Source organism: Vicugna pacos, chromosome 9 (assembly GCF_048564905.1).
Source record: "Vicugna pacos chromosome 9, VicPac4, whole genome shotgun sequence".
NCBI classification, from domain to species: Eukaryota; Metazoa; Chordata; class Mammalia; order Artiodactyla; family Camelidae; genus Vicugna; species Vicugna pacos.
Window position 1 is genome coordinate 27,151,882 of NC_132995.1, and position 18,500 is coordinate 27,170,381.

Consider the following 18,500-nt stretch of genomic DNA (forward strand, 5'->3'; position numbering starts at 1 on the left):
CTTTCCCTCCAGAGTGTCACTCCACGAGGCAGTGACACCCACCTGCGTGGTCCCGACGCTGCGACCAGGTGACCAACGATGAGCGCCCAACAGACCCAGAGGTCCTGCTGTTGCATTTTTGCACCAGTTCCAAACTTTTAAAGCAGAAGCCAATTTCTGAACATCTTATGCTAAAGCCCAATGTATAAAACAGCCTTTTTAAGGGGACAGCTCTAGGTGTCAGAGCCCCCTCCATTGAACCAGCCCGATAAACACCCCCGATAGTCCCAGAGACACCTCTGGGGACACGGTTTGAAAAACCACTGCACAATCCAATGGTGCGGAGGCATCCAGGTAGGAGCCTGTTTTGACTGATATGCCCGCAATTCCTGGTGGTTTATCCCGTCCCTGGGTAATCCTCAGAACCGGGGGAAAGGAAGTCCTCACATACCGCTTCCACGGTAGGGGGACTTGCCCAGACTGTGCCACACCTTCACGGGTGGTAATGAATTTCTCAGGGATGCTAGCCGTCTAACAGAGGCGAGGTCATTTCTTATACTCTTTCAAGGAATCTATGACTCCCTTCCAATGCGCCAGGGTTTGGAGGTATTCCTGGCCCCCACATCCCAATGGAGGCTGTTAGTGGGGTCCTGTCAGGAAGCAGGCAGGGGAATCAGTGAATACCACCAGAGTCGATAAGGATGGCTGGAGACTCTGCAAATGGGGCTGCCATGAGTTCAGCCGAAGTCTGAGGGTGTGTGGAGAAGAGACGACCACTGGGAAGGGTTTCCTGCCCAGGACTGAAGCACAATTAGCTGCAGTTTCTTCTTTCCAACACAGATCCCTACCTACAGCCCCAAAGTCTCACATATTCCCTTCTCCACCTAGAAATACCACCATTCTCAAAAGTGCCATAAGAGACAGAAGAATGGAGGACCATTCTGAGGAACTGGAAGAAGGGACAGCCTGAGTAGTGCCAGAGGTGGGACCCCACTCACTCCAAGAGCTGCAGGGACGCAACAAAGCATCACTTAGCAGCGGTCCTGGGGGGCCCTGCTTTACCGACTAGACAAGCACAGTGTGTTCTTTCACATTTAGAGAATAAAGAGAATAGCTTTTAATGAGAAAGTCAATTAACTGTTTTTAAAGTAAGTGACAATATCTCATTCTCTTATAGTTAAGATTTCACCTCAGTTCTTGGCTAAATCAAGAACTATGCAACATCTGCTGTTTTCTCAGAACGAGGGACCATAGCCCAGGGTCCTGACAAAGCTCCATCACCAAATCACTATGTGACCTTGGTTCAGCAGTCACCTTTCCCTCTCAATGCCTCAGTACTTCCCACCAGGAAATAAGAGGGCTGGAAAAGCCAATCCCATAGGTCCCTTCCAACACTGACTCTAAACTTACAAACTGGCCATTGCCTCTGCCTATGATTGAAATATCACAAATCCCAAATGACTGAGGTTTGGTTTGCTGAGCCCCCCAAAAGTGCAAAACTGTAAGAGTCCTCCTGGGTCTATTGTTTTGGGTATCAATTCCCTCTAGAGGTGGAGCATGAGGACTTGGACTAGCCAGGGCTATGCGGGTACAGATGTCACTAGAGGAAAAGTCATAGTAAAGTTCCCCAAACACTTGACTTTTAAACTTCCAAGATGGCATGAAAGGCAGAAGAAGCAAGAGTCTGAGTCCCCACCTATCTCCTACTAGCAAATTTTCCCCCAAAACAGATGTCAGGTCCTCTTTAGAATACTGGTCTGAGATTTTAGGCTCTCTCCCCACAAACTAGCATCCAAAGGATTTCACCAACAACCACAATGGACGGAGATGTCTCAGATAGCTGTGTAAGGAACAAGGATGCTCTGGACTCTCTGCTCAGAGCCTGGAAACATGTCAACCTACCCATGTAGCATGGCTACCATACTCCAGGGAATACACATGCCCCCCCATCCCTCCACCCCACACACCCCACGTATCCCAGACACACAGACACACATAACTCATGAAGTCTTAAATCATTTCTATAAACTGCAGCCTTGCCCACCCTCTCTGGCAACAGTCAGGTCTAGCAGAAACTGCTCCCAGCCACACTTCTCCTACCCACAGAAGCAGGAGGACAGGTGCAGAGGTGGAACCGGGTCCCTTTCTGCACACATTCCTCTTGGTCTTTGAAGTCCTCCCTGTCCCATTACACACCCTGCCTCGGAGCTCACTCCTTCATGCAGCTTTCCACACTTAAGCTGCTTAACTTTGCACTAATAACCTCTTAATTGCTGGGATTCCAAAAGGCCTTCCAGAAATCCAGGGTGCAGACCTACCCACTTATGGCCCACATGCTATAGACTGCAGTTTGGGGGAGCAAGAACAGGGCACCTCCACCTAACTCCTGCCTGCCGGAAAGCTGTTGCTTTTATTTTTAATTTTGTTTAAAAGGGTACCCAAGACACCACAATAAAATGACATTAACTGTAAAATTACATTATTAATTCTTTAATCTCACTTGAGGCTTCAAGCTGTTGCTATGTCCAATTATCCGTGTAACCACCTGTCAGAATCCCGGTGCTATTTAGCATTACCTCCAGGACAGCGGTGGGCCCGGTGGTCTGTCAGGTCTGCCAGAGACTCGAAGTCCTGCTGACAGTGATCGCAGGTGTAAATTGACTCATCCTCCATGTCTTCATCGTCCTCATTTCTCTCCTCTTGACTTGTCACGCTGTTCCTGTCTTCCAGCGCACGGCTGGTTTTTCGATCACACTCCGGCTCTCCTTCTAGGCCTCCTGCCAACAGGAAGAATACAGTCCACGTCAGCTGATGGGGTCTTGGGAAAGGATTTTAAAAGAATTGCCCCGCATTTATTAAGATACATTTAATTACTCTACCTCCCAGGGTCCATTATTTTTGACACCTCTCAGTATATTAATATATGGGGTTTTTTTGTAGCATGCAGTTTCATAATTCTCAGCTAGATTATTTAATTCTTGGTGCAAATCTTCTAGAGGGATTTCCTGTCATCTTTCCTCTGCGCATGGATGCTGGGGGTCGTGACTCACCAGGGAGGTGAAAATGCCTTAGCGTTCTGTCTCCTAAAAACCTAATTCTCTTACACACTTGTGCAGAGTTTCCATCAGCCATTCCTAATGCACCTAAACTTTTAGTTTCCCCTAAAGCCTTGCAGTTTAGAGCTGAGAGGTCTCCTAGCCAGGTTCACCTTCCACACAACACGCCTCCCACAGTGGCGATGTTGGCTCAGTTCTTTGCAAAGATGTCCTGATTCTGGAATCAAGGAAGCATGGGTGTTTACAGGACTACTGACTGTCAAACCGCTGCTTAAAATACACCTGAGTCCTCACTTGTGCCCTAGTATCAGCCTAGACAGTGAGAACCAGCCTTGGAATCATTCGGCCAACTTCTTTAAAACAAAATACCTGTTCTGCCCTTAGCACTGCACAGACAAGTGGCTAAACCGCACAGAAAAGTGAGCTAATGGCCATGATAACAAGGCCTTGTCTTTGCATAGCGTTCTGTGCATTTTCAAAGCCACAAATACATACACGTAGCCCCATTTCACTCAAGCGACCATGTGGTCCTGCCCCCTGCCCGTGGAGAGGGACAGCTTTGTTATTCCCATTTCACAGGTAAGGCACCTGGCATCTGGCCAGGAGGATGCAACATCCCCAGCACCCTACAGATGTTTACCTCGACATCCTGACTCTTGCCTAGTGCATTTCCCCGCACAGCTGGGGGAAATGGAGCACAGCCTCAATCTGAGCGATTAATAGGACACATCAAAAACTTGTAAAGCCAAGTGCAAAAAAAGCATGGTAAATACAATACACAGAACATTTCAGTAATCCCAATAAATGTCAGTGGATTAAAGCTGCCCATTAAAATACAGAGACTCAGACTGGAAAAATCAAAGCATGTGTTGTCTCTTCCCACAGTCTGTCCTGGAAAACAGATGTACCCATGCAGAAACTAGCACCAATTTAAACTAAAGATAAAAATCTCTGTTGTGTGTAAAGATGTTGATGCAAACATGAATGCATAGGCAAAGTGTGTGTATGCACCTGTGTATTGCCCATAACATCCCAGTTACAGAAAAAGGCTTCAGCACACAACCTTTAAATCCCCGAGGACTGGTCGCCAAAGCCAGAAAGAGAAACGAAGCCAAGAATGCATTCAGTTCAAGGTGGAAGCCACAGTCCCATAAATATTTCAATTTAGAAACAGATAATGTTATAAGGGGTCTGTTTCTCCTGTCTGCACAGAACACGCACTTCCAAGCACCCGACCTCAAGAACCTACGAACACAAATCAGCTCACCGGAGAGCCAGCTGCCGCCTTCCGAGGCGGGGAACGTGGCATGACACGCTGCTTGGAACTGCGCGGAGGCAGTAAAAATCAATGTTTCCATTTGTGGCCCATCAAAACATCTCTCTTCTTACCAATTAAGGGATGTACAATTTTTAGGTTCTTTTATTATCAGAATATGCCAACTCCCGGCAATACAGAAATCCCATTAAAAGGCAGCCAGCATATTTATCTCAGGAAATCTGATCCGCTGCTGTGGCGACGGCAAGAAATAGAAAGCAAAGAAATGAGAAATATCATTTGGAGCCTTCGATATTATAAGTCATCCCACAACCATGGTTACACAGTCAAGCACCTGTCTCTGAAATGCCTAGTTCACGGTCTCTTCCCTTAATAATAATAAATAAAAAAGTGTTTTGAAGGGGGGGAAAAAAGAACCATAATTCCTGCTTTATCTGCTACGCCAGCTCTCCAGATAAGTTACATTCAGCTCCACGCCTGTGCTACTTTACTTAACACACAATTTAATGACATATTTAAATTATCCCCTTGGTTATTTTATTGTTCTTTTTTTGCTTTTTTTTTTTTGCCATATTTACTTGGCAGCACTTTCCATAATAGCTCATCTAATCCACAACTGGAACCACGAACATTACAATGCATTTGATCTCTCTAAATCTGGTACATCCTGTTGACTCAGGAGTAGATAAATCAGAATGTCAACTCTTGGGTTTTTATAAGGCAAAACCCCATAAAGTCATCCAAGAGTATAAATCTGTTTTAAGGAACTGTCACCTCCCCTGCCGCTGTCTCCTAATGGGAAGGCAAGGTGGCTGCACAGAAAGGGGCAGGAGAGGGGAGGTGGGCAACATGGGGACCTCATCACCCAAGGTCCCGTGGATCACATGGCCTGGAGAAGTTTGGGGTAGCGAGACTTCCCTGGCGGCCCAGTCACCGGGGGCCCCCTCTGCTGTGTCGGTGGGATCAGGACCTTGAGTGCAGGAAGCCCTCCATCCCGCTCAAGGCTTTACTGTAAGGCGCTCTATGCCTCCCAGTCTCTGAACCTCACCATCAGAAATAAAAGTAAGTCGTGTTATTTTCCCATTTACAGATGAGAAAACTGAGGCTCTGAGCGGTCACCCAAAGCCATGCAAGGGATCGAACCTCCAAGTTCTGATTTAAGTCACTCACCCCTCCCCTAGCTCCCAAGTGGGTCTAAGGACGGAGCTCTGGGGGTGCTAGTCTCTCCGGAGCCCTCTCTGGGGTCTCCTCGTTCCCAGGTCCACCCTGAGCAGCTGCTCAGTGAGCCCCCGGGGCCCTCATGAGTGGACCCTCCCTGTTCCCTGGACCCCACTGTCCCACGTCCCACCCTCATCTAGCCCCAGAGTCTCTCGAGGGTCCTCGCTGAGCAAGCACAGAGGAAGCAGAGCCCAGCAGCCGCCACCAACCCTACCTGAGTCCCCATCCCAAGTGCTGCCTCTTGTTTCCAACACGTGGCGACCTCCTGGGGCTGAACTACAGTTGACCTGAGGTCCCTCCAACTACTGGGTGGCTGATGAAGCAAAGTCAGTGGGCAAGGCCTCCAGGCAAGGAAGGACCTCCCCAAAATGGGCTGCTGGTGACTTTCCCTCCAGCCCCACTCAATTTCCCCCAGGGGCACCCAGGGAAGGCCCAAGCTAAACAATTTCCGAATAAGGCCCACTCCCTCAGGGCCATGAGCACAGGACAGGAAACAGAATTGGCACCGTAAACACGGACCTCTCCATCCATTAACAAAGCTCCCTATCTGCCCTGCCTCATGCTGCACCCTGGAAAACTAACAACCTAGTTGTTTTCCGATCTGTACACCTCCATCCTTTTGCCCAGGGTTCCACCAAGAACAGCTGGCCTTTATTAAGGCCTTGTTGCATGCCAGGTATTTTCCCAGTGCAGCCCTTTAAGTTGAGCCCATCATAGCCCCATTTTACAGGTGAGGAAACTGAGGCTCTGTGAGGTGCCGACGTTTAAGCAAGGCCACAGCAGCAGGTTTCACACACAACTGTGCCTGACTCTCAGCCACTGTGCTCCACAGTCTCCCCACAGTAGAGCCTCAGTGGAAAAAATGAGCCATGTGTTAAGGAATCTGTAAACCCTCCAAAGTCGTCTGCAGGGTCCTGGTCGTGAACCCCAAAGTCCAGTGAGAGTTCCGCTGACCACTCTGACTTCACGCTTCCTCCTCAGCCATTACAGACCTTCATTCAATCCCCTGAACTGCAGGTTTGTTCTGACAGGGGCTTCACACTCCTGTTCTGCCGTAACCCTTCACCCACCCAATGGGGCTCCTGGAGGGCCTGAGCGCCCAGGTCTCGCATGTCCCCATCATTCCTTTCCCATAGTTCCCTTCCCATGGCCGTCAGCGCACTTGGAGCAATGTTCACTCACACTTTTATAGGCTGACTTTTTACTCTCTGCCTCCCTGTGCTGCCCGCATTGGCCTAGGAGGGCAGCGGCAACAGCTCCCATCCCAGGTGCTGTTCTGTAGTGAATCCTTGCCCGCTCCCATCAAATAGAGGGATCTAAGTTCCCTCCACAATTCCGGTGGCTCAGCTGGGCCCGGTGACTCCCTTGAACACTAGAACACAACAGAAACTAGAATGCAACTTCCCCCGGGTCTCCTGGTCTCTTGGGACACTACCCCTAAGAGCCCAGCCGCCCTACTATGAGGAGCCCAGGCCAGTGGAGGGTGTGTTGGTGCTCCAGTCCACGGCCCCGGCTGAGCTCTCCGCGGCCAGCACCAGCTGCCATGGGGGTGCACCACCTTGGACATCCAACCCTGACAAGCTTTCAAAAGGCAGCAGCCCCAACCACCTGTGACTGCAACTACATGAGAAATGCGAGTCCAGTCAGCCCACAGAGCTGTGCAAAACAGTAACTGTTGCTTTAGGTCCCTGAGTTTGGGAATAGTTTGTTACACAGCAGAGGACAGCTGGAACACTCCGCTGTAAGTTCCAAGAGAGCAGGAGCTGTGTTTGTTTTTACTTGGTACTGTCTCCCCAGCCCCTGGGAGACACACGGCGGGCACTGAATAAACTGTGAATGAATGAATGAGTTGGTTTCAAAGAAACAAGTCTGAATATCAATACAGGTAAGGGCCAGGGGAGGGGAAGTGGTTTCAGTGCTGTTTACTGTGTGATGACAAGTATTAGCTTGAACCATATGAAGTTGCCATTTTTCTAGGTCAAAAAAGCCAAATAATGGCAATCTCAAATGGTTCAATGGGGCCACTCTGTCTTGCCTGCTGCTTCTTCAAAGCAGGAGGAGGGAGGTATACCTACACTGGTGGATCCCACTACATCACATACACCCCACAGATCCTGAGCCTAAGATACGGACTTGGGGAACTTACTATGAGCGGCAGTTAACACTCCACCTCCATCTCTTGGCCTTAGAAAGTAGTGAATTTCCCCACCCCCAGCCTAAACAGCCCCACTGAGCCACTGCCCTTGAGAAAGGGGTTTTATCCCAGATGACAACACGAGAAGGACAGTGGGACCCCGCAGAAAAGGTGCACAGCAAGTGACGCCTAGCAAGGAAAGTGGCCCCACGTCCTCTTTCAGGAAGAGGCAGCAGAGGCCTAGTCAGGGATGGAGGGAGGGGGCTCAGCCTCCCCTGCGCCATGAGTGGTGCTGACCACCGCGGGAGCACCTCCTGGCATCCTTCCACATTCACACCTTCCCATCCCGCCGTCCCAGTAATCCTATGAGGGAGGTACAATTGATGTCCCCCCTTTGCAGATGGGGAAACCAAGGCTCAGGACCACACACAAATCACACACACTGGAAAGGGCAGAGCCTGGATTTGAACCCAGGTCTTCTGGTTACAGATCCCAACTCTTAACCACTACACAGGAGGGCAGAAAGGGAATGCTTGTGAGAGCGCTGAGCAGGGGACAGCTGGCTAAGTCCAGTGCCAGGAAAGAGGGAAAGGGGAGAGGCCCCCAGGGGCCAGGCTGCCCGCAGGCTGCCAGGTCTGGGAACAGGACATTTCCTACCTTCTCAGCAAGGATTCCGAAGCTCATGAGTCAGGGCTGTCAGGACCTCCACGCTCCCTGGGGCCGGCTGAGAGAGGCTCAGCCTGAGAACACCAGTGAGGGTCTCTTCCCTCTGGCCCCAGTCCCCAGCCAGCACTCAAGTCAGAAAGAACTGAAAAGAAGGCTGCCTCTTTTCCTTCCTGGAAAAGACCGTGGGGATCACCCCACCATCAGAGGGCCCTGGGCACCCTAAGAACCAACCAGGGACCACTGAGGGTCCTGCCCCTGAGGACCCAGGGCTGAGTACCTGCCCAGTGAAGGCAGGAGACCAGGAGTAGCCCCCACACACCCAGGATAGAGAAAACAAGGGCAGAGAATGGGGACATGAGACACCCCAGTAGCAATAACCACAGACATTCATCCATTCTCTCCTTCCTTCATCCCACAAATACTGATTGACTGCCTACTCTGGGCCAAGCATAACATACACATATTTGTAGAACGTACAGGATGCTCCCTGGTCTCTTTCTTCTTGGTGACCTCAAAGCCCACACAAGGCCTGGCACAGAAAAGATGTTTAATCAGTGTGGGGTGGCTGAACGAGTGCCCAGGGGAAAAAAATGATGCCCAAAGGGAGGGGTAGGTGGTAAGTGCCTGCAGCCTGGTCCAGGGTCAGTCCTATGTTTCCGTCTTAGCTCCAGGAAACCCCTCCTTGCCCCACGAGTGACCCTGAGCAAGTCACTTCTCCCGCCTGAGGTTGATTCCTTATATGTCAACAAGGAGCCTGATCCTGATGGGCACTGACCTCTCCTGCCTCACAAGGTGGAGGTGAGGCTCACCTTAACGGATGACCATAGATGCGAGAATTGTGCCCACAGCTACACACAGATATGGGTAAGCCAGGAGCCCTGCGGGGTTTCAAGGAGCCCAGAGGAGGCTGGAGCAGGGGCAGGTGGGGAGAGGATGGCGTCGGGAAAAGTGCAAGACCAGGGTGCAGGGGAGGGGCAGAGAGGGGAGTGAAGGCCAGGAATGGTGCCAGGTGAGAGTGGAAGGCAAGAGAGTCAGCCCTGGAAGCCAGTGAGTCCTAAAACAGTCTCCCCATCTCTTCTCCCACCCAGACCCGGACAGGAGATACACCATCCACCTCCGCAGAAATCAGAAACACCAGGCGGTAAATTCTAGATGCATCCAGGGCTTGACCTGGAGAACCCACATGTACAGAGGACACCAGGAGTGCCAGTGTAGAGGAGTCCAGTGGGGCTGATGGGACCAAGTTGCTTTTGCATAAAAATGGCTATGAAGCAGGGGTGGGGGTATAGCTCAGTGGCAGAGCACATGCTCGGCAGGCACAAGGTCCTGGGTTCAATCCTCATTTACAGGAGGGGGAAGAAATTTGAAATATAATAAAATAATTTTTTTAAAGATACTTATGAAGCAACGGCACACACAAGCAGCAGACAGTTGGAGCTACGTTCCAGGGACTATAAGGAGGACAGAGAAAGAACGGAAACGAATGGCAGGCTTTGGAGCCAGCCTATCTGGGTTCAAATTCACATGCCATCACGTAACAGCTGGGGGACCTTGGATAAGTCACTTACCCTCTCTGAGAAAATTTTAATGAAGTTAAATTATTGTAATGAGGTAGTGCACACAGAGCCGGATACCCAGCGTACAAGGAAACTTGAGAAAACAGTAGCTATGTTTACTGTCTGCTCTGTTATCATTCAAACAACACGCGTGGCATCATGACTCAGACAGGAAGGTGGAGGCGTCGCACCGCATGAGAGGTCCTGGCAGGAGGCCTCATGGGCTCCTGAGGATGGAGAATATTAGGGCACACAGCCCCCTGAAAGGCACAAAAATGTCCATACAGACAAAAAAAAAAAAAAGTCCACTGGATCAGGAGAGGAAAGGCTTGGCCTCGAGTCTGAGCTCCCCACTTCCGTGTTGTATGACCTTGAGTAAGTGACAAGCCCAGCTCCTCCAGGAAACAGCGTGACCCCTGCCCGGGGTCTATCCCTGCCAGCTCCCGGGCAGACAATGTAGAAGGGTTTACACTTTTCTTGTACTCTCCCCCTGTATGTAGTTTTGCAGGGAGGAGTCTCCCGACAGAATTCACAGTCCAGGCAGGCGTCCACCACTTCCAAAGTGTTTATCCTGCAGCAATATTTTGCTTTAATAGAGAACAAACAGTCTATCCTAACAGCCAGAATGTTTCCTACAAACAGTGTCACCAGCAGCACGTTCCCGAGGGCCAGCGTGGAAGGAAGCACTTTCGGAACCCGGGCACTGGGTCAAACCCCTGGCTAACCCTCAGCTCGGTGTTTGGGCCCTGCTTGTAGAGAAGGACACGTCTCCATGAACAGTTTCTCACGCACGCCTGGGCTGCTGGGAGGGCAGCCGGGAGCGGCTGGACTGGGGCTGGGCAAGCAGACTGCCAACCCCAATTAGACACTCTGCTTGTGCATCCACTGCCGGCCCCAGATTCCACAAGGCAGCCACTATTTATCTTCAGGTTTAAAATATTTGCAGTGCAGGCAGCGGGGTAACATTTAACACTCAGCCTAAAGGGTCCCCTTGGCAGCAGAGCTGTAGGCAAATATTTTAACACATAATTTGCTGTCCAAGTTCTGCTTCTTAAATAAGGAAGCAACTTCTGCAGAGCTCTCTGGCATGGGGGTGCCTGTTGCCCCCGCCAGTGCTGATGGCTCTGTTGATGGAATTTCAAAGCCTCAGTCAGTCAGACACTGAATCTGACCCGGGCTGCATCACACAAGCCTGGCTGGGATGCTCCACCCTGGTTGACGATGCCAGACTGGGCCCAGGGCACCCCCATCCATGGGCCCGGTAGACCATGAAAATGACAAGAACCTTCCAGAGAATGTCTCTTTAGTTGTCAGGAATTCTAGAACCTGAAGCAAAAACAATTAGCAGTGTAATGGCAATCCCTTCCCTCAGACCAGAACTTCCAATTCATCTGCATCCTTCACCCTGTGGCCCGTGGATCATTAGACCCATCTTACAGAGGGCAAAACTGAGGCTCAGATGGCTCAGACAGCTCACTCCATCACTCAGACCACGAGCTGGACCACAGCTCACCACTCCAAAGTTCCCCCAGCATTACACAAACATTAGAATGGGCTGGGGGAGCCTGGGGTAATGATGTACAGCCACCCAAGGAGATGGCTCCTGCTTGAATCCTCTACATAATCATCATACAGTAAAGTGAGGCCCAGTACAGACATCGGTTGTTTTTTTTTTTTTGAAAAGAAGGAAATTCATATTTTTACATGAAATCTCTAGATGTTTAAAAGTTGATTTCAAATTTTAAGAAACATGGTGTGTATGAAACAGTACACCTTAGAGGGCTGGATGCAGCCTTCGTGGGGAGGGGATCTTTGCCAGGGAGCACGCCCAACAAGAGCTGCCTGGCCCCCTGGAGCCAGACAGGGAGTTCAGCTATACAATGATGATAGTGTCCCTTCTTTGGAGATTTAGGACTGGGTTCCAGTTCCCTCCTGTGTGACTTTGGTTGCTTACGCTTCTGAGCTTCAGTCGCCTTGCCTAGAAAATGAAGACAGCATTACCTGCTCGTGCTCAGGTTACAGAAGCTCCCTATGGGGGCCGTCATCTAGGTGTCCTTGCCCCAGGTCTCCACCACCCAGGCCGTGGTGGGCAGTAAGCTCCCCCAAAGCTGGAGCCATCTCAGACACAAATCCTCCACATCTTTAGTCAGTCAACAAACTTTCTCTGAGCACCTACTATGTGCCAGCTGCTGCTCTAGGTGTACCTATAGCTGTGCCAAGGAACACAGCTCAGCTGCTTTACCCTGCTGAGGCTAACGCTGGTCACAAGCACCTTGCCCTTGATGGGAAAATAACCTGCTGAACGAATGCATGGCTCAACCCTCCCAGGGGGTGCTGCACGGAGGCAAGCCACAAAGGTAGAGAGAGACGGCCGCTTTCACTGCACCCGGCTCCCGACATGATGGGTAAGGAAGGAGCAAAAAGAAAAGATGGTAGATTTGAGGGAGGGAAGGTGGGAGGAGCGGAGCAGGAAGAGGAGAAAAAGCAATCACAAACACCGCCACCAAAAAGGAAAAAATACATATATTTCTCCAGCCAGTCCTTAACGGTATCGCTCCTCTGAGCCTCACGATCTTAATAAAACTGATCTCACCGCATGCAGTAATGAAGAACAGTCGGACAAAGCCACCCTGGAACCATGAAAATTGTGCGCTGTTACCGCCTCGTGACCTCCTGAGGCTGTGACCACTCTGCCCTCTCCTTGCTGTCATGTTTTGTCTCCAACGGCTGCTGGGAAGGAGGAGGTGGAGGAGCAGGCCGGAGGTAGGCAGTGGAGGGAGGACTCGGGGCAGCATGGGGAGCTCGATAAATCCAGCTAATTTGTGGCCAGCGCCATGGCCTGGCGCTCCTAATTGCTCCCAGTCTAGGAGCAGAACTCAAGGAGAGGATGCTGGGGTGCAAATCATGCCCTGGTGGCCGTGGCAGAAAGAGGAGCCCCATGGAGGGAAAAAACAGGGGACAGGGAGAGATGTTTATCCCAAAGACAGGACAGGTGGCCAGGCTGGGCAAGAGGGGCTCAGGGTCAAAGGCAGACACAAGCAGTGCTGACAGAACCCAGAGCCCCCGGGGCCACACCGAGGTCACTGGGGGATTCCGGCAGGTTCCACCCTCTCTGGGCCTCAGTTGCTCCATCTATAAATGAAGGCATGGGCGTTGGACAGCAATTTTTAAAGCAAGGCACCTTAGTGACTCTTTGCGGTGCCAGGGGAAGGCCCAAGGTTACCTCCACACACAGGAAGCCCCACTCAGTCGGCTGCAGGAGCTGGAGTTCCACAGAGCGGTGCTTTACAGATGGAGTTCTGCTGTGAAAGCAGGAAGTGGGCAAAAGTCCACCCAGCCAACTCCTCCTCACCGTCCAGGGCTCAGCCCAATAAACCTTCGGCCCCCCACATGTGCTCTGTGCTCACTGGGCACCCCCCTTCCCGCTCTGACCACAGCAGTCATGGTCCAACTCGTTATCCCCATGCCAGTGAGCAGACTCCAGGTGGGGAGGGGTCAGCAACCCCCGACTCTCCCTCCCCAACCAGGCCCCTAGCACAGAGCCTGGCACACAACAACCATTCAGTAAATGTATGTGAACCAAGCAGTCCAAAAGGGCCCTTCCTACCCTACATTTAAAGGTCCAGCCATGGGTCTGTACACCTCTGGGGAAGGAAAGCTGAGAAAGTGGAACACAGCCCTGGTTCTTTCCTGCCTGCTGCCCAGGGATGCAGGGAGTGGAGCGTGCTCCCTGCCCTTGGTCCTCAGGGACCACTGCTGTACCCCAGGGGCCGTGACCCTCCAGCCCAAGGTCTCCAGTCCAGCTCCAGGAAGGGCCTGGGAGGCCAGGAGCCCCACCCCCTCCAGCCACAGCGGAGAGGCTGTGTAGAGCCTATAAAAATCAGCAGGCTGCCAGGGCATGGAGACAGCGTGGTGCGCGGCCGCGTTCCGGGGAACACTGAAGTGGCGCCTAGAGACCACGGAGCGTGTCTGATGGAGTGGTTGCCCCGCGCGGCTGCTGCTGAGTGAGGAGAAGCCAGGGTGCACACTCGGCTTCCCACGGACCCCACCGCGGGAGGGCGGGGCCTCGCCCCCTCCAAGGACCCTTCGGCCCCGGTCGCTTAACCTCATCCGCTTGCTGAGGCCTGCCAGCTTTCTGCTGACTTCCCTCCAGCCCCCGGGGACTGACTCCCACAAGTGGGCTGTGAGACATTCCAGAAGTCTCCAGAAACCTGGACGTGAAGGCAGCTGACAGGACAAAGCCAACCGGCCCAGACAACACAGTTGAGGGGCCTCAGCGGGAAGGCGGCCATCCCAGGAGGGGATGGATTTAAGTGGGGAGTGGGACGGACCTACACCCGCCAATCCCTTGGAGCCTGGGAGGAGCAGAGACCTGGAGAGGATTAACCACAGATCAAAGGTCAAGTGGGCAGCGCAAAAGAAACTTCCAGACCCACCCCAGGGGCCAGGGGGGCCTCCTGGAGAAGGCCAATATCCTTGTGGTCTATATGCGCACACACACCCACACCCCATCACCACCCCCTGCTCATCCTCAAACCGTCACTTAACTCAGATTTCAAACTGCTCAGGATGTTCTTTAGTCAACATGAAGCAGAAACCTTTTATTAAATGCTGCTAATTTTTTATTGATCACACTGTGAATCATTTCATTTTCCATTACCGCAAATGTCTCCTCTCAGGGCTCCACGATTACGCTTCTTTATTCAGTCTCAAGCAACTTGTCACTTTTAATCAGTTTGCCGGTTCAGTCTTGCTCAAAAATTAGAAAGCAGGGGTCTCTGTATCATTACTGCTTTTGTTTAAAAAAAAAAAAAAGTTTCCATACAGGAAAGGTTATTATACTTGGAATAAATATACATGAATCAGATTCAAATGAAATTCCTCCCTGACTCTAACCAATTTTAGCATTAGCTTTCATAATTTTTTTAGGTTTATTTTCACGGAAAGACTATTCATAATTATTGCTCGTACTCTCCCAAAACACTTATGTTACTAAAGTGTGAAATGTCTTCTAACACAAAGACAGATCTCTGGGAAGTAATTACAGAAATGCATTCAGGGGCAATAATTCTATATTAGCTGTCAGCAGCAGACACCCTCTGAAAGGCACTTGTAATTATGAAGGAATTATTTGTGTAACCATTGAAGGCAAGGCAGGCAAGCCCACCCTGAAAGGCTGCGTCCGACCAGAAGCTTGGGCTCCCTCATCAAGGGTCAAATTAAGTTTAAATCATTACCTTGAAGCCAAGCAAACGTGTACCTGACTGTCTATTGTGGAGACGTTTTTTGAGACTCACTCAAGCACAACGTGGTCTTCCCGTTCCCAGCGTGGTGCAATTACCCTGAGTCTCAAAAGGATTCTGCCAGGAGTTTGTCATAATAGGGAGAGAAGAGGTGGCAGGGTGTCTGTTAAATGCTACTCATGTCACCAAACAGAATTTTCAAGAATTATAAATTGCCGAGATGCCTTGCAGCTGACCCCCTCGCGTTAAGAAGAGCCCAGAACATTATCAGGAAAGCACAGGAATTTGCATCAGAGTCAGGAAAGGACTCTCTGTGGGGAGCCCAAGGGGATGTAGCTGAGGGCACAAGGACTCAGCGGATATCTCTTCACCCCGTAGAAGGTACGACTGGGGTCTGAGTGGTGATGCCAGTTTCCTCTGGGGCAGAGACGTACCCTGAAATGAAGACATGTGGATGCAGCATTGGAGGGGACCGAGGAGATGCCTACATGGTTGTCTGAGCTTTGTCCCCAACTCTTGGCAAGACCTTGGGCCAGCCCAGTCACTTCCCACTCTGAGCCTCAGTTTCCCCATCTGTAACAACATCCTGCGTGAGTGTTGTGTTGAGGGTATTAGACGAGTGACTAGAAATAAAGAAGCTGCAGTCTTAGCCTCCTCCTGTTTGGAGCCTGGTTCTCCACCTATAAATGGCAGGACTGACTCTAGGAGCCATTAAAGGAACCACCTGGGCTCTGAGTGCAGGGAGAAAGCATGGGGAGAAAAGCAGAGTATCTCCCCAGGTCAGTGGGTCCCACAGACACCTCAGGAATCTGCTCAGACCCCCTCAAGCCTCAGTTCCCCCATCTCTAAAAAGGACACGCCGAAGATCACTGTCCCAGGTTGTGCTCATAAATCACAGCGTGAAACGCCGTCACAGGCTTCTTTAATCTGCTCACCTACTGTCGTTTGTAGAGAGACATGTGCTTCCTAAGAAAACTCAGGACAAAAGGCAAAGGAGCTCTGTCCCCCAACAGCATGGGGCCAAGCTACCCCAGGCAGTGCCCACAGTTAGCAGGCCCACCCTGGGCGCAGCACCCAGTCCTCCATGGGGCCAGCCCTCTCCTTTCCCCTCTCTGAGGCTCACCTGGGGCTGGCCCTACCTCCAAGCTCCAAGGACAGGCCGATGACCCAGGCCTGAACAATCAAGGATGGAAATGTGACCCAAGTGGGGCTCCTGGGACAAAAATCTGAGACATTTTCCTGGAATCACTGGGAAAGAAGTTACCTAAAGTGACGGTGGGGTGAGCAGAGCTGACAAATGGAGAGAGGGGGCCGAGGGTGTTTGAGCCACACCCTTTGACCCAGGCATTTCATATCAAGGTTTATCCCCTTGATAACTCCTGGACCTGAGCGCTCACTGTGAGAATACCCACTCCAGAATTATTCGTAATAGCCAAAAAAAAATATCAGACTACATCTACATTTCTATGAACGGAGGATGGATAGATAAACTGGTACATTCACAGAGTGGATACCATGCAGCAATTAAAGCCAATAAAACAGAGCTACAGGTGCCAACAAGGATTACTCTTCCAAACACAACAGAGAGAGGAAAAAAAGCAAGTTGCTAAAGATAAACTACGATAAAATGATACAATACGACAACATAAGTCTGAAACATGTATACCAATAGTATTGATGTGTCATTTGTATGCATTTCAAGAGGAAAGACAAACAAGGAAATGAGAAATGCCAGGCCCTGCGGGGAGGGAGAGGAGGGCGACTGGGAGCTCCGGTGGGTGAATGGTGCTCTGTTCCTTATGCTTAAGGGTATGTCTTGGCTGGTCATTATTCTCTTTTATGTAGCTGAAATATTTTATGGTAGAAAAAAACTATTGGTGAGCCACTAAAAATGTTTAAATAACAGAAATGTTTAAAAGGACGGATGGTGAATGAATTGGGGGATCACAGAGAAGCAGAGAATTTTAGGTGGAGAAGCCTCCGGACAAAGGACAGGAAAGGACGCTTCTTCAGAATCTAAGACTCAAGGTATTGTTCCCAGGCCATGTGGGAAGTTAGTGGCAGAGCCAGGGCTAGTCCTCACATCTGTGGATCCTACCTCAGCCCTGGGCTCCTTCCCCTCCGTCCAGTGGGACAGGGGTGGAGAGGTAAGAACAGAGGACGGAGGGGAGTTTCTGGCTTGAGAAAATACCAGGAACTTGCTTCTACCAGGGCAGGAACTTCTGTCTGTTTTGTTCATTGTGGAACCCCCAGCATTTAGAACAGTGCCTGGTACATAGTAAGTGCACAATAACCGTGTGCTGAGTGAATGAACGAACGAATGAATGAATGAATATAGACTGAGATAAATTAAAGTCATGCACATACATTCATTAGAGCAGACTCTTGGACAGGACCCCTTTGCTGCACCACACCAGTCATTTTAAGCCAATGCAGATTTTCCACCTTCGCGTCTTAAAAAAAAAAAAAATCAATGCTCCAACTCTGACTTCTCACCAATTTTCTGACCCTCCCGTGGGCAGGCTGAGATTGTGAGTCACAGCTGAGTCTGGAAAACCACCTTTGGGGAGATGAGAATGGAAAACAGTCTTATTTAAGGAGGAGTCAGGTTCTGCCTAAAATGCATCCCTGCCCCCCTTTCATGAATGCACATCGAATGGAAAAAATTACTCCAACTCTCCCTGCTGGAGAGCGTCTGATGGCTGGGCCGACCAAAAGGAGCCGGTTGCTAAGAAATCACACCGGGCGATGTCAGATGATCACTTGCTACAGGCGAGATATGGCCAGGGTCAGAGTCCAAAACAGTTTCTGGAAGTCTTTCCAGCAAAACCCTTTTTCTGCACAGGAAGAGAAGGAGAAGGAGCCATCTTGTTGGGTACCCACTGTGACTCCTGCCCTATGAGGTAGGGACTCTTACCAGCCTCAATTACTGATAAGGAAACGGAGACCAGAGAGGGCAAGGTCACACAGCGAGAGGATGGTGGAGCAGGGATTCCAGTGTCTAGCAGACAGGTGCTCCTTCTGAGCATAGAGGAGCTCCCTGGGATGCCAGGGCTGGGCTCCTCTGGGTTCACCCCTCCAGTGCAGAAAGAGGTGAACGGAGAAGCCTAGGCCACAGCAAAGACAGCCACAGCCACAGCCACAGCCTGCAGCCTTCCCATGTGGAGGACACCAAGTTTCTATGGGGTCCAGGTGGTGGATCGTCACCTCCTTCTCAAACCAAGATACCACCCCACAAGGGTGACCAGTAGCACCAAGATCCACCAGGGCCCCAGGGAGCAAGGTCCCATGGGAGACCCCAGCTAAGAAGGGCACAGGGACCCCGGGGTGGGTGTGGGCAAGGCCAGCCCAGAAATGTCCCAACTGGGGACT

The 18,500-nt window shown here is 50.9% G+C and overlaps 1 protein-coding gene across 4 annotated transcripts in view; it reads right to left on the reverse strand.

The window, feature by feature from the left end:
- Positions 1–18,500, reverse strand: part of ZNF423 (zinc finger protein 423) — a 330,579-nt gene that overhangs the window by 203,479 nt on the left and 108,600 nt on the right. For all 4 annotated transcript variants that reach the window (XM_072967330.1, XM_072967320.1, XM_072967321.1 and 1 more), the window contains one exon: positions 2,556–2,756. In XM_072967330.1, the coding sequence (XP_072823431.1) occupies positions 2,556–2,652 (97 nt within the window). In that variant the 5' untranslated portion in view covers positions 2,653–2,756. The remainder of the gene's footprint in view (positions 1–2,555; positions 2,757–18,500) is intronic.